General features: G+C 38.7%; 3 protein-coding genes and 1 long non-coding RNA gene across 4 annotated transcripts; 2 read left to right on the forward strand and 2 right to left on the reverse strand.

Annotated features, from left to right (window-relative positions):
* The first annotated feature begins 142 nt into the window (after nucleotides 1-142).
* LOC104738931 (eukaryotic translation initiation factor 2 subunit gamma) lies at nucleotides 143-3,160 on the forward strand. The gene is made up of 9 exons (XM_010459149.3): nucleotides 143-352; nucleotides 656-789; nucleotides 893-954; nucleotides 1,098-1,210; nucleotides 1,300-1,402; nucleotides 1,631-1,858; nucleotides 1,967-2,185; nucleotides 2,296-2,556; nucleotides 2,650-3,160. The coding sequence occupies exons 2-9, from the start codon at nucleotides 681-683 to the stop codon at nucleotides 2,950-2,952; spliced, it is 1,398 nt and encodes a 465-aa protein (XP_010457451.2). The 5' UTR covers nucleotides 143-352; nucleotides 656-680; the 3' UTR covers nucleotides 2,953-3,160.
* A 260-nt stretch (nucleotides 3,161-3,420) lies between these two features.
* LOC147927747 (uncharacterized) lies at nucleotides 3,421-3,886 on the reverse strand. The gene is made up of 2 exons (XM_087484653.1): nucleotides 3,861-3,886; nucleotides 3,421-3,817 (listed from the first exon to the last, which is right to left on the reverse strand). Exons 1-2 carry the CDS (start codon nucleotides 3,884-3,886, stop codon nucleotides 3,421-3,423), a joined length of 423 nt encoding a protein of 140 aa, XP_087340779.1.
* A 958-nt stretch (nucleotides 3,887-4,844) lies between these two features.
* LOC104738930 (uncharacterized) lies at nucleotides 4,845-9,468 on the forward strand. Its single transcript, XR_002035041.2, has 25 exons — nucleotides 4,845-4,984; nucleotides 5,115-5,155; nucleotides 5,243-5,293; nucleotides 5,394-5,490; nucleotides 5,602-5,672; nucleotides 5,814-5,909; nucleotides 6,034-6,185; nucleotides 6,338-6,442; nucleotides 6,571-6,747; nucleotides 6,824-6,931; nucleotides 7,056-7,089; nucleotides 7,202-7,289; nucleotides 7,368-7,399; nucleotides 7,525-7,592; nucleotides 7,713-7,763; nucleotides 7,850-7,971; nucleotides 8,069-8,120; nucleotides 8,209-8,249; nucleotides 8,344-8,374; nucleotides 8,460-8,512; nucleotides 8,634-8,678; nucleotides 8,759-8,805; nucleotides 8,894-8,968; nucleotides 9,050-9,157; nucleotides 9,329-9,468. It is a non-coding gene; the product is annotated as an uncharacterized LOC104738930 (long non-coding RNA).
* A 3,706-nt stretch (nucleotides 9,469-13,174) lies between these two features.
* LOC104738929 (putative aspartic proteinase GIP2) lies at nucleotides 13,175-14,765 on the reverse strand. Its single transcript, XM_010459147.3, has one exon. It carries the CDS (start codon nucleotides 14,646-14,648, stop codon nucleotides 13,347-13,349), a length of 1,302 nt encoding a protein of 433 aa, XP_010457449.2. The 5' UTR covers nucleotides 14,649-14,765; the 3' UTR covers nucleotides 13,175-13,346.
* Between the last annotated feature and the right edge of the window lie 201 nt (nucleotides 14,766-14,966).

A 14,966-nucleotide genomic window follows, 5' to 3' on the forward strand; every position in this document is an offset into this window, starting at 1 on the left:
AAAAGTATAAACTGTTCTTTTGTAAAGTTTATAGGGTAAAAAACTAAAAATTGTGGATGTAAAAATCAAAATGCTCCTAAAGTTAAAAGAATTACAAATTTTAATAATTAATTAGTAAATAGTGGGGGCATTTTCAGAAATATTTATATTTGTAAAAAAAAAGAATAAAAAAAAAGGGTTACGGGAAAAACCAAACCCTTTCGAGAGACTTGGATAAAAAAAAAACCTTTGCGCACCATATTCTTCTCTTCTCCTTCTCCTTCTTCTTCTTCATCTTCAAGCAGCGCCGCTTTCTCACTCTGTTATCTCCTTCTTCGATTTCTCCCGGTCGTTGATCTTTCGCATAACTCAGGTTCGTTTCGATCTCAAATTACATCGTCTTAGGAGAAATGAAGTCAAGATTTGATAAAACCTAATTTGTTCCCATTTCTATCGTTGAAACTTCACTTAGATTAGTTCTAAGATCTAATCGTAATAGATTTTGTATCGAACTTAGGTAACTGAACCCTGGGTATGATATTTTTGTTTCGAATTGGTCAGGCTGGTGTAGAAACCCTAATCTCGTTGATGTAGAAACCCTGCGAAACGTATTTTGTGATATTGAGTAGTTTCTTTAAATTGAGCGACTCTGATTGATTTCCCGGTTTGGAAGCAGGAGAAGAACCTTCACTCTTTCAATAATGTCTAGGAACAAGGGTTTGGCTGAGCAAGATCTTAAAAAATTGGATGTAACTACGCTACATCCTTTGTCTCCTGAAGTCATTTCTCGCCAGGCTACTATAAATATAGGTAATTTTATTGAGTTTCGTTTGACATTCCACTCGTGCTCCTTGGTCTTTTGCATTAGTTGATATCAGATATACTTACTAACCATGCATATACTTACTAACAGGTACCATTGGGCATGTCGCTCATGGAAAGTCCACTGTTGTGAAAGCTATTTCTGGTGTTCAGGTATATAATAACTATGCTTTCCCCCTTTTCACAGTTCAATAAGCACAAGTATTAATTTGAATCTATGCTATATATTTTAGTCACCAGAGGCTCATCCATTGGACTCACAAACATCATTTGTGTGATTTCCTTCTCTTGTGCAGACTGTTCGTTTTAAGAATGAATTGGAGCGTAACATTACCATTAAGCTTGGATATGCAAATGCCAAGATCTACAAATGTGAGGATGAGAAATGCCCTAGACCAATGTGCTACAAGTGAGTCCTTCCTTGCAACAGTTTTTTTCTATCTTCTTCTTCTACTATGAGCTTTCTGTCGGAGTCTAACAATTTTTCTGTTGTTTTAGGGCCTACGGAAGTGGAAAGGAAGACACCCCAAATTGTGATGTCCCCGGATTTGAGAACTCCAAGATGAAACTGTTGAGGCATGTGTCATTCGTGGATTGCCCGGTATGATGATTTTAACAGTTACCATCATTCTTCAATTGATAGTATAAGCATTTCCGGTGTCAATGAGCTGTGTGTATTATTGATGTTGTTCCACCCCTCCTGCATGCTTTTGGGTCTCTCATTCAGTTGGGTGGAGGGTTTAAGAGTGAGGGTTGATGGAGAAGTATTCGTTGCTTTTCTTTTCTCTAATTCATTCTTGTTGAATGTATTCATTGTTCTATTCGTCAGGGACATGATATTCTCATGGCAACCATGCTCAATGGAGCAGCCATCATGGATGGGGCACTACTCTTAATCGCTGCAAATGAGACCTGTCCGCAACCACAAACGTCTGAACATCTTGCTGCCGTTGAGATTATGCAACTTAAGCATATCATAATCCTTCAGAACAAGATTGATCTTATTCAAGAGAACGTTGCCATTAATCAGCACGAGGCAATCCAGAAATTCATAATGGTTCGATTTTCTTATCTCTGTAGTGTTTGTTGTCATCATTTCATCAGTTGGTTAAGCTAAGGGCAGGGGTTAACCTTGTTCCCAAATTTTCTACACGTCATGTCACAGAACACTGTTGCTGATGGTGCTCCTATCGTCCCCGTCTCAGCACAACTGAAATACAACATTGATGTTGTGTGCGAGTACATTGTCAAGAAGATCCCTATCCCTGAAAGGAATTTTGTGTCACCGCCAAATATGATAGTGATTCGATCGTTTGATGTCAACAAGCCTGGTTATGAGGTTGACGAGATTAAAGGTGGAGTTGCTGGTGGAAGTATCCTCCGGGTATCTATTCTTTCTCTCTCTCTCTCCCTTCTGTTAAGTATATCAAGCTTTATATGGTGTGTAATTTATCCAGTGTGATCAGTGTCTCTAACTACATCTATATTTTGTAGGGTGTTTTGAAAGTCAACCAATTAATCGAAATACGACCTGGTATTGTCACTAAAGACGAGCGTGGCAACTCAAAATGCACTCCAATTTACTCTCGTATAATATCACTCTACGCGGAACAGAATGAGCTGCAGTATGCAGTTCCCGGAGGGCTAATAGGAGTTGGAACAACAATGGACCCAACACTTACTCGTGCTGATCGATTAGTTGGTCAAGTCCTTGGTGAAATCGGTTCACTTCCTGATGTCTTTGTTGAACTCGAGGTATTATAAACAACAACAACTCATGCTCGTTCATACACTAAAAGGTTTTTTTGTCAGTTGGTAGTTGATTCGTGGTTTATGTAAAATCGCTAGGTGAACTTCTTTCTTCTACGGCGTTTGTTGGGAGTGAGAACAAAGGGATCAGAGAAACAAGGGAAAGTGTCAAAGCTAACAAAAGGAGAGATTCTGATGCTCAACATTGGCTCTATGTCTACCGGAGCCAAAGTTGTTGGAGTTAAAAATGATCTGGCTAAACTGCAACTGACCGCACCGGTTTGTACCAGCAAAGGAGAGAAAGTGGCTCTAAGCCGACGTGTGGAAAAGCATTGGCGTTTGATTGGGTGGGGTCAGATTCAAGCTGGAACCACCATTGAAGTTCCTCCTTCACCTTTCTAAGCTCTGTGCTATTTTTGTTTTCTTAGTGTTTTTCTGTTTGCTGGAAAAAAATTATTTGACCCCTCAGAAGATAATAAAACTCTTTTTCGTGTGGGGGGTTTTGGAGAGAACCTCTTTTGCGGATTGAATCATCTTCCAACAGTACCTGAATTTAGTTTCTCTTGTTTCTGTTATTTTGATAGATATTACTAAATTTTGTTGTCTCTAATCTTTTAAAATTTATTTTTGTTAACAACAACACGCAAAATCCCAAAACCTATACCTAATCTCTAATCTCAAAACCTATACTATATCAGGATTCAGGAGCTAATAGATACGAATAACTAAACAAATATTACTCTCCAGTTGTGTCTAAAGAGCGTTGTTGTTGTTGTTTGACAGTTATACAAAATCTGCATCCACCAAAGATTTTAAACAGATTGGCTCAATAGCATACAACTTAGGATCAAAATTTTGAAAAGAAAGTGATTACTGAGCTATCCTATCGGCTACACCGTTACCAAATCGCTTAATAAATAGCGCCTTGCAATGGTCGAAGAAGTGAAGATGTTGCTGGATATCTTGCACAATTGGATCTACAGATGGCCTACTTTCTTCACCATTTAGCAAATCTACCAGTGTCTGAGAGTCGGACTCAAAAATGACCCGGGAATATTGGAGACGCACCAAGTTTAACATCGCCCATCTGAAAGCTTCAGCTTCAATCTCCAATACAGATCGTGTCTTTGGTACTGCTCTTGCTCCCGCCCATAAAATTTTGCCTCTGTCATCTCTAAGAACCCATCCTAATCCTCCCGTGTTACCATCTTGGGGCCAGGCTCCATCGGAGTTGCATTTGACCCAGCCCTGCGATGGTTTGTTCCATCTGTTTCGATTAATATGACCTGTAGGATTAGAATGTTTTAGACCTCTTAACTCCAATCTTTGTCTCCATTCTTCTGCATCCTACTTAGCCTTGTTGATTTAGTGAACTGCCTCATAATCTCTGCCCTTAAATATAAGATCATTGCGGTTTTTCCATATTCTCCAAAAAATCCAAGAGGATAGAGAGGAGAGGTTCTCTCGAGAGGGGAGCTCCTTGTGGTAGTTAAAAACCCAACAAAAAATTAGCATATATCGAGTATGACCAATCACCCTCAGAAGGAGCAAGAATTGGAGAGATTGCCCAAACTAGTCTGGACAATGGGCAGGTGAACAAGAGGTGATTTGTTGATTCTCTAGCGTTGGGGCATCAAATACAATTTGCTTCTCTTGATATGTGGCGATGGTATAGATTCCCTACAACCGAGAGATTATTACTCATACATCTCCAAATGAAGTGATGTAGTTTTGGCGGTGCATCTAGCTTCCAAATTTGTTGATATAAGAGATCCAAACTTGGTTGAAGCACAAATTGAGGCTGATTCCTCTCCTTTATCACCTGAGTTGCTACCCAATATCCAGATTTGACACTATAATGCCCTGATCTTGAGTAATCCCATGCGTAGACATCTTTGGTGGTTGCTTCATCCGGTCTTAATTCTGTCTAAAGAGCGTTGTTTGAAATAGAGATTTGCCTTTTTCCTAAATAAATAGGGCCAGCAATTTCCTTTTTTTCTTTTCTTATAACGTTCTGATAAATTAATTTTCATAGTTTTATAAAAAAGAAAATTTGCTTTTGTTTTTTTTCACGGAGCGTCTCCTTTTTTTCTTTTGTTCCTTATAACGTTCTAATAATCTTTTCCTTTTCTTCTTCTTATAACGTTCTAATAAATGTCTCCTCTTTGTCTTTTTCTGTTTTCTAATAAATTTCCTTTTCCTATTTACCCTAAGTTTCCTATTTCTTTTTCACATCTGTGATTATTATAAATACAACATTCGTCTATTTGAGAAATCAAAAAAACAAAAAAAAAGAAAACCCAAACAGAGAAGAGCGAAGAAGATTCAGAGCAGAATTAGGGTTTACGATTGATTACCCAAACAACAACAACGACATGTATAATCATCTTCTTCCCCATCATCGCTCCCCCGGCCTCACTCTGGATTCCTACTTGTGAGTTCTTTTTCTAGGGTTTGGTCTCTCTCTCAGTCCAATTGCGTTGGAGCTCTGTTATTCTTCTTCTTCTTCTTCTTATAATAATAATAATAATAATGCGTCTCTGATTTTTTTTCTTTCTTTCTAGGGTTTGGTTTCTAAATTTGCAGCAGTGGCTTTGATCTATCGGTGATGGCTTTGTGATTGTTTTTTGTGTTTCTTCCTCTGTTTTTTTTACTAACTCGTTTCTTATTCTTCTCCTTCTGTCTCTCGCAGGTGCTTTTTGGAAGCGTGGCTTTGGACTCTGAAATCTCAACTTCTTTTAGGGTTTGATCTCTACATTGATTTCTATATTCTAGGGTTCTTTTTTTCCTCACTCGAATTCCTTTTATTTACTATTTAGTTCCTATTATTATTGTTAATCCAGATTGATTGATTGCGGAGGATAACTGTAGTATTGATCGATGGGTGATTGAGGAGGAGGGTACTAAGATCTCTCCCTGATGGTTTGATTGAGGAGGAGGGTACTAAGATCTTCTTGGGTGTTTATTCATCCTTGTCACTCTCTGTTTGATTTTAACGATTTCTTTTCTTTTTTTGGGGTGTCTTTCTCTCACTCTCGCTCTTTGTTGCAGGTCTTCTTTTGGAATTACTTCTGAACAGCAAGCTTTGTCAAAGGATGGATCACAACTAGGCAGAATATGAAGTGCGTAAGTTTGCAGCCATGAGCTGAGACTTGCTTATTATATATGTCTTGTTATTTTGTTTCTTATACAAGGGATTATCGATGCGTTCATCTGACAACTAATGTTTTTGTCTGTTTGATATGGAATCCATTTTTTTTCAGGATCATATGCGGGGATAGCTGGTGATGTGTGATTTGCTGAGGCAGTGGTGCGTCTTCTTCCTTGTCCACTTCAATTTCTCCCCTTCCATATAAGTTGTGAGTCTAATTCATCCCCTTTCAAGTTTATTCTTCGTTTCACACTCTATAGAGATTAGAGAAACTAACTAATATCTTCTTCTTTTTTTGGAATGGTTTTTGTTGTTTCTTCTTCCTTCTCTAGGTGATGCATTCTTACACAACGATGGTCCAATCCTATTCTGGACATTGGATTGGGGTTTGTTTCAGGAGTCTAGATATTGGATCGACTCAGAACAAACACGGTCGCCAGCGTGCGTGTTATTACATCAAACTGATCGATTACAAAATAAAAAGGTAATAAATAGGTCTTTGTCTAATTGAGGTGGTGTCGATGTTTTGCTTTTGAAATAAGAGTTTCGTTCTTGTATTATATGGGGATCTTAATTAACTAATGGGTTTGTTCCTTTCTATCTTTCTTTCTTTTGCCTGGTGAAACGACGATACAGGTTTGTTTATGTGGCTGTGTGTTCCAAACCAGGACAATGACTCATGTTTTTCAAGGACGTACGAAAGCATCAAGGTTTAGCACTGAGAGGGAGGGGACTTATCTTGTAAGTTTGTTGTTGTCAGGACGGTGATGTGTGGTTTGGTTGAAAACACACAACTTATTCATTGGCCACGTTTTCTATTTTCTACTAACTTGACGGTGATGTGTGTTTTGGTTGTTTTTTTTCCCCAGGATGTGATCGATGTCTTGCAATCTCTAAAGAGGTGTCTCTGAAGATCTAGCCGGTGTCTCTTAGTTTAGCACTTTGATCCCAATTGATCTTTTTTAATCCTCGTCTTCTTAGCTTCTATCATGTTGTTAGTCGAAGCTTTTAAAATGCCAATGACAAGAGACTGCATCTGCCCCCAGGTATGAAGTTTAGAAAACAAACCTTAATTACCGTATTATCTAATACTTATATGTATTTACATAATTGGCTGTATAGGCTTCCTGTTAATTCCAATTCTGACATGAGTAGTGATCCTGGTGTTGTGACTTGTAAGGAACTACTTACTTCTTTTGGTAGAGAGAAGAAGCTCAATCGTCAGGCCAGGCAAGTCAGACTCATTAGTCACAAGCACTCAATACATTCATTTCAATTCTCCGTCCATATGTGAGACTGAGAATTTTTTGGTTTTGTTTTCCCTGCTTGTGCTTCTTTAATGGAGATATATTAGTACGGATGATGCTGAATCGTGGACCCAAGTGATGGTAAAATCCTCTTCACTATAAGTCATCTCAAAATCCTCTGCTTTTCTTTATTTTGTTCTCTTTCAAGTTTTCTATCTCCCTCAACCAATGATCCTTTTTGCTGAACAACAAGGTACTACTGAAGTGGAACTCGGCGACAAGGCACCAGAATTCAAAGCAAAACCCTTGATTTTACTGAGCTAAATGGAGTTCAGAAGCAGGTATATTGTGTTCGATTTGTTTCTTGTTTTTTAACCAACAGTGTAACAAGAATCGAAGGTTTATGTTTCGTTTTGCAGGTTTGCACGAAAAGCTTGAAGCTAAGTATAAGGTATGAAAAAAAAAAAACATTTTTAATTATAATCTCAGATTTTTTTTCACTAAGGCTGGTTATTATAATTCAGACTTAGAAAATTATATTACGGAAGCTTCCTCCAATTCTCTGTTGTTGTGCAGATGGGTGATATGCTATGGGTTTGAAGAATGAAGAAGATTCAGGACCAAAAAGGTAACAACATCAAACTGTAAGTCAATACATCTTCCTTTTTCATCCACATTTATTTGCCAATCTTTAATTTAGCAAGGTTCTTTAAATAGCAGATTCTACTTTATTTGTCAATTTATAAACTGTAATGCAATTTCAGACACTCGAAGAGCACGGCCTGTGAAGGGAGCTAAATGGAGTCAAGAAGCAGGTACATTATGTTTTATTTGTTTCTTGTTCTTTTTTTATTTAATCGACAGTTCAACAAGAATCTCAGGTTTATGTTTCGTTTTGCAGGTTTGGGTGAAACAGGTCTGTGTTCGTGTTCCAACCAGAAAGAGCGAGAGAGAGAGAGGGAGAGGGTTCGATTATAATGGGGAGAGAGAGAGCAAACAGACATGAAGAAGTCAGAGGAGGAGGTATCGTTTCGTTTCGTGTCTTTATCTTCCCTTGTCCGCTTCCTCCAATTTTTGTTTCAATTTTAGATGGGAATGTCTCTGAGATTTTTTTTTTCAGAACCAAAAAGGGAAGCTTATGGGTTTGAAGAATGAAGAAGATTCAGAACCAAGTATAGGTGTCTTTGACTCAATACGTCTTCCTTTCTCCTTCACTTTAATTGGCCAATCTTTAATTCAGCAACTTGCTTTAAATCGCAGATCCTGGCATGTGAAGAGAGCTAAATGGAGTCAAGAAGCAGGTACATTGTGTTTTGATTTATTTATTGTTCTTTTTATTTATTTATTTTTATTAACAGTGTTACAATAATCTTAGGTTTATGTTTCGTTTTGCAGGTTTGCTTTAAAAGCTTGAAGCTATTATAAGGTATGAAAAATCCATTTTCCAGCACAATCTATGATTTTGTTTTCACTATTATGGAAGCTTCGTCCTATTTTGTATTGTTGTGCAGATCGGAGTATGCTATGGGGGTTTGAAGAATGAAGAAGTTTCAGAACCGAAAAGGTTACACCATCAAACTGATTCTTCTAGTTATGGATGTCTTTGACTCATTACGCCTTCCTTTCTCGTTTTAAACTGCAGATTCTTTTTATTTGTTAATTTATAAATTGTAATGCAATTTCAGATACTCGAAGAGCACGGCCCGTGAAGAGAGGGAGTCAAGTAGCAGGTACATTGTGTTTTTGTTTTCTTCTATTCATTTTTATCAATAGTGTAACAAGAATCTCAGGTTTATGTTTCGTTTTTCAGGTATGCATCAATTGGATGTGTTTGAAAAGATTGAAGCTAAGTATAAGGTATATATACGCCTTTTTTTTTCTCTCTCTTTTTTCTTGCCAATAGTTGAAGATGTTTATTCAGTTCTTTTTTTTTTGTTTTTGGAAGGATGGAGTTGTAGATTCAGAACAAACACGGTCGCCTGCATGTTCTTACATCAAACTGATCGATTACAAAAAAAAGGTAATAGATAGGTCTTTGTCTTGTCGGCGTTATTCCTCTTTTTTCTTTTTCTTTCTAATGTGTTGATTCTTTTCACTTCAGGGAAACGAGTGTTAATAACGTAGCTTGCACTATCAATCTCATTCATAAAAAAATCAAAAGCCATCACAAGGCGGCGAGGGAGAGAAAGAGAGCAATAACAAGTCAGAGGTATCTTTTTAAACCCTATGAATCGATTTTGATTCTTTTCTTTCTATTATACAGAGGTGGTGTCCATATTTTGCTTTTGAAATAAGAGTTTCGGTTTTGTATTATATGGGGATCTTAATAACCTAACGGGTTTGTTGTTTCTTTCTTTTGGGTGGTGGAACGAGGAAACAGGTTTGTGTCTGTTCCAAACCTGAAGCATGAAGGTTTAGCACTGAGAGGGAGCTTATCTGGTAAGTATGTTGTCAGGACGGTAATGTGTGGTTTGGTTGAGCTGGCATGATGTGTCTCTAGAGATCTAGCACTTTGAGCCCAATTGATCTTTATCTATCCTCGTCGTCTTAGCTTCTATCATGTTGTTAGTCGAGGCTTTTAAAATGCCAATGACAAGAGACTGCATCTGCCCCCAGGTATGAAGTTTAGAAAACAAATCTTGAACACTTAATTACCTTATTGTCTAATACTTATATGTGTATTTACATTATTGGTTGTCTTTATTTTTCAGTGATCAACTTCATGCTAGTTCCATTTCTGACTTGTAAGGAACTACTTACATCTCTTGGTAGAGAGAAGAAGCTCAATCTTCGACGCAAAGACTCCATTGATGTTTTCGAACAAGTCAGGCAAGTCAGACTCGTTACTCACAATCACTCAAGTCAGGCAAGTCAGACTCGTTACTCAGAATCACTCAATACATTCGCTTCAATTCCCCATCCATATCTGAGACTGAGATTTTTATTCCTGCTTGTGCTTCTCTAGATGATGAGTCGTGGACCCAAATGATGGTAAAATCCTCTTCACTGTAAGTCATCTCAAGATCCTCTGCTTTTCTTTATTTTGTTCTGTTTTGCTTTTGAAATAAGAGTATCGAAAAAACATTTTCCAGTATAATCTCAGATTTTGTTTCTGGTTGTTATAATTCAGACTTAAAAAAATATATGAAGGAAACGTCCTCTAAGTCTATATTGTTGTGCAGATCGGAGATATGTTATGGGGGTTTTAAGAATGAAGAATTTTCAGAACCAAAAAGATAACATCATCAAACTGATTCTTCTTGTTATAGGTATCTTTGACTCAATTCGTCTTCTTTTCTCGTCCACTTTAATTTGCCAATCTTGAAGTCAGCATGTTGCTTTAAATCGCAGGTTTTGCTTTATTTGTCAATTTATATACTGTAATGTAATTTCAGTTACTCGAAGTCGAAGAGCACGACGGTCAGTGAAGAGAGCTAAATGGAGTCAAGAAGCAGGTACATTGTGTCTTATTTGTTTCTTGTTCTTTTTCTTATCAACAGAATTTCAGGTTTATGTTTCCTTTTTCAGGTTTGGTTGAAAAGCTTGAAGCTAAGTATAAGGTATGAAAGAAAACATTTTCGAGTATAATCTCAGAATTGTTTTCAGTAAGGCTGGTTGTGATAATTGAGACTTAAAAAAATATATTAAAGAAGCTTCTTCTAATTCTCTATTTTTGTGCAGATCGGAGATATGTTATTTGTTTTGAAGAATGAAGAAGATTCAGAACCAAAAAGGTAACCACATCAAACTGTTTCTTCTAATTATATGTCTCTTTGACTCAACACGTCTTCCTTCCTCGTCCACTTCCAATCTTTAAGTCAGCAAGTTGCTTTAAATCTCTTCGTGAAACTCTGTTCTTCTCTCTTTCTTCTTTTCACTTGGATTTTGAGATTTACCAAGTTATACTACTAACCTGCTTCTGATGCTGTTTTCTCTTTCTCGTTTCAGCTGATATGTGATCGGCCTCTTGGACTGCCACTAGAGCGTCCAAAAAGTGTAAACATGGAGAGGTTGCATGTCCCCCAAACGGTGAAACTTCGTGGGGCTCTTTAAGCTCTTCTAGAAACCACCAGAGGTTTGCTTTTCATTTTTACATCTTCTCATATAACTTGGTCTCATTCATTGCTCACTTCACCATCGTTCTTGTTACTTGTTAGCAATAGATTGAAAATCCTGGTTTGGGTTTAACTTCCTTTTATCTTGTGCTTTAGGATTATCTTGGCAGCTTCTCGTCCGAAGCCTGGGTGATCACAGGTGGTGGTTATGCAACTTTTGCTTTTCCAGGCTGATAACGTTTTTCATTCGTTACTATTTATTTGGTTTTGATAATATTTGGTTTCACTTGAATTCTTCTGATTCTTGGATGGCTTTTTTTTTTTTTTTTTTTCCAGTTATTATATGTGGACTCCCATCATCTGCTTCATGGCAAGATTTCAAGGTCTGATTGACAAGTAATGTTTTGCTCCAACATTTTGGTTTCTGCTCCCTTGTCTTGTTTTTCATATGAAATCCATTTTTTCAGGGTCATATGCGGAGAGCTGGTGATGTGTACTTTGCTGAGGTCACTCGAGACTGACGGTACGTTAATTTTCATTTTCTCATGCATACTTTCTTAGCTATACCAAAATCATCCTTTTTTACCTTTGAGCAGTGTTTTGTTTGGGACATTATACTTGTTTCTTGACTATTTTTAATCATATGATCAGGAACTTATGGTATCGTCGACTAACCAATTATGATGACATGAAGTATGTGGTTAGTTAACTCTGTTCTTCTCTCTTGCTTCTTTTCACTTGGATTTTGAGATTTACTAAGTTACTAACCAGCATACAGAGGCAGCTTCAGTGATCATAATGGAAGTTATAAGTTATCCTCGAATTGTGGACACCACTCAATCATTAGCACTTATTCAGGCTTTGGGCTGTGGCTGTTTGATTCAGACTTGAAAATTAACAATGGTTCTTCCAATCCTATATATGTGCAGATAGGAGATGGTTTGAAGAATGAAGAAGATTCTGTAGGAAGCTGGTGATGTGTGCTTTGCTGAGGTCACTCGAGACTGGGATGGTACGTTAATTTAAACTTTCTCATGCATACTTTCTTACCAATATCTTACTATTTTAGCTTTGAGCAGTATTCTTTTTCTCATATGACTTCTTAAATTATATGATCAGGAACCCATGGTGTCGTCGACTACACCAATTATGATGACATGAAGTATGCTCTGTTTGCTCTGGTGTGCAGGTAAATAATGACTATGCTTTCCCCTTTTTCCCAGTTCAATGAGCACGAGTATTAAATTGAATCTATGCTATATTTTTTGTCACCAGGCTCGTCCATTGGATTCACATTCATCATTTGTGTGATTTCCTTCTCTTGTGTAGACTCTCCGTTTTAAGAATGAGAAATGCCCTAGACCAATGTGGTACAAGTGAGTTCTTCCTTGCAACAGTGTTTTTTTATCTTCTTCTTCTAGTGTATAAGCTTCATGTCGTGGTCTAACAACTTTCTGCTTTTTAGGGCCTACGGAAGTGGAAAGGATGGCACCCCAAATTGTGATTGTCCCCGGATTTGAGATTCTATAGGAAGCTGGTAATGTGTGCTTCATGGCAAGATTTGAAGGTCTGATTCCTTTGTCTTGTTTTTGTCTTTCTGATATGAAATCCATTTTTTTTGCAGGATCATTTGCGGAGAGCTGGTGATATGTGTGCTTTTGCTGAGGCCACTCGAGACAGGTTGTGAGTCTTCCTCCTTGTCCACTTCAAATTCTCCCCATCCATAAGTTGTGAGTTTAATTCAGCCCCGTCTTAATATTCTTTTTTTGTAATATTCAATCACCGTCTCTTCTCTTCTACTCTCAGCATCGTTGATGAGTAAGATATGGTGGTAGTATTGTTTTGGTGTCTTTGCAAGTGAGGAGTACGTTATTTTCATGGCGTATCTTCAACTCTCATCTCTGATTTGACGAGAATCGACAAAGAAAAGGTAGAAAACCAACTGCTCAAGGTGTTCTGTTTCAGTCATCCAGACTGGTTCATCCATCACTATTGTTTAAGGTAAACACTTAAATCATTCTGATTATTGCAGAATAAATAGCCGTTAGCTAACGACTCTTTCTTCACTACACAAGCCTCAATAGAGAACAAGCTACTCCTACTGAAGCAAGCACAATTAAGCCTGTCTCATGACAGTCCCAAGGACGCAGAGGTCAACAACAAAACCGCAGTGAAGACAAGGAGAACAATCCTCGTTACATCATTATTTATTCCAGATCAAGTGATAAAAAATGACAGTAAATTATTATATTGGCTCCTTGTTGATAATAACATCAAACATAGGCACCGAAACAAACACATTTATTTTTAATGAAATTGATAAAAAAAAAAAAAAAAAAAAAACTAAACAGTGGAAGTGAAATTGAAGTTTGCGCAGTTAGTGCGACGGCCCAATAAGGTAGAACTAAACCCAAATCTGTTGCTCGCCAAATCGAACTCAACCAAGTTATCCTCCAGCTGGAACCCTCCGATCACAACAGAGGTTCTCGCGTTGACTCCGCCGTCAACGAAGCCCAAACAGATGACGTCATCTCTGACACTCACCATCGAGTTGGCTCCGAAGATCCTCCACACGACGTCGTTGCTGTGAAGCACAAGCTGGATCTCCGGCACGGCGTATCCAAAGCGCGTGACGCCGACGTTTTCCGTGCTGAAACACGCGCCGAACGGTTTCACGGACGCAACTCTGGTGATGTTCCTCGCCGCTGCTTGTCTAACGAACTCCGACGTGAAAGCTTTATAGATGGATGACTCCATCACCGTGTAAGGATCCACGGAGCTGATTTTGGTTCCTCCGAATCCGGTGCTGTTAATCTTCAAAAGCCTCGGACTGATCGGAACAGTTTTATCGACGATCTTAATCGTCGTCACGCCGATGAAATACTCTGAGGATTTCTCACCTTGTGAAAACGCAGAAGCGGTGCTCACCGGATTGATGAGAAGCGGCGTCGTTTGGAGCCCCGAGATCTCGATTCCGGGAAGGAAAACGTAAGGTCCGTTGCCGAAGAAGGCGACGCCTTTACCGGAAGTTAGACACACGGCGAACTTGCGGTTGAAGCTAAACGCGGCGGCGAACTGCGAGGGTAAGCCGATGTTGTGACGTCCCATTCCCGCCATACCAACGGCTCCTTTAGCGAGTCCTTCAAGAAGAAAGGTTGAACCACAAACGAAGATTAGATTGGGTATTTTGACAACCCGACCCGGATTGGATCCGTCAGTGGATTGGATCGAGACGACGTCTAGAGCAAGTTCGCCGGAAGTAGCGGTTCCGGTGACGGTGTTATCAGGAATAGCGCCGCAAGTGTTGTTACTGCAGCCAGGCCGGGGAGGGGAGAAGCATGTGCCGCAGCTGGTGGAGCCGGCGAGTGAGCAGACGGCGGAGTTGCAGCGAGGGGAGCGGTAAGTGGAGGAGACGTAGCCTTTGTCGCAGTCGACCCAGAGATCACGACCGCCGAGGTCGAAGACGAGGGAAGCGGGGACGAGAGGCGTGCGTTGGTTGATGACGGTTGTGTATTGGAGGGTAGATTGGTCTTTTGTTATTGGGAGAAGGAGAGCTTTAGGTCGGGATGATGTTTGAGCAGATGATGATGATGACGAGAGTGAAAATATGAAGAGAAGGAGGACGGAGCAGATGGACGTCGCCATTTGTTAAGATGATATATGATTGAGAGAGATGAAGAAGAGAATTGGTGTGTATTTATAGGCGCGGCTAAGGTTTTCTTGTGTGTGTCGGCTAATTTGAATAAAAATGGATAAATGTTGTGACGTTTATTTTGACTTTCAATATGCTTAAAGGGGACAAATACGATTTCGTGATATTGCTTCTAATTATCTGAAAATGACACAAATCAAATCTATAGTTTGAATTAATAGGGTTATTTGTTTAGTAGACAAAAGAATAAAATAGTGGTATCTGTTTAACTGTTTGTGTCTTAACGTTTTTGGTAATAGTAGTCTTTGTTT

This window comes from Camelina sativa, chromosome 14, assembly GCF_030686135.1.
Source record: "Camelina sativa cultivar CO46 ecotype springtype chromosome 14, ASM3068613v1".
NCBI classification, from domain to species: domain Eukaryota; kingdom Viridiplantae; phylum Streptophyta; class Magnoliopsida; order Brassicales; family Brassicaceae; genus Camelina; species Camelina sativa.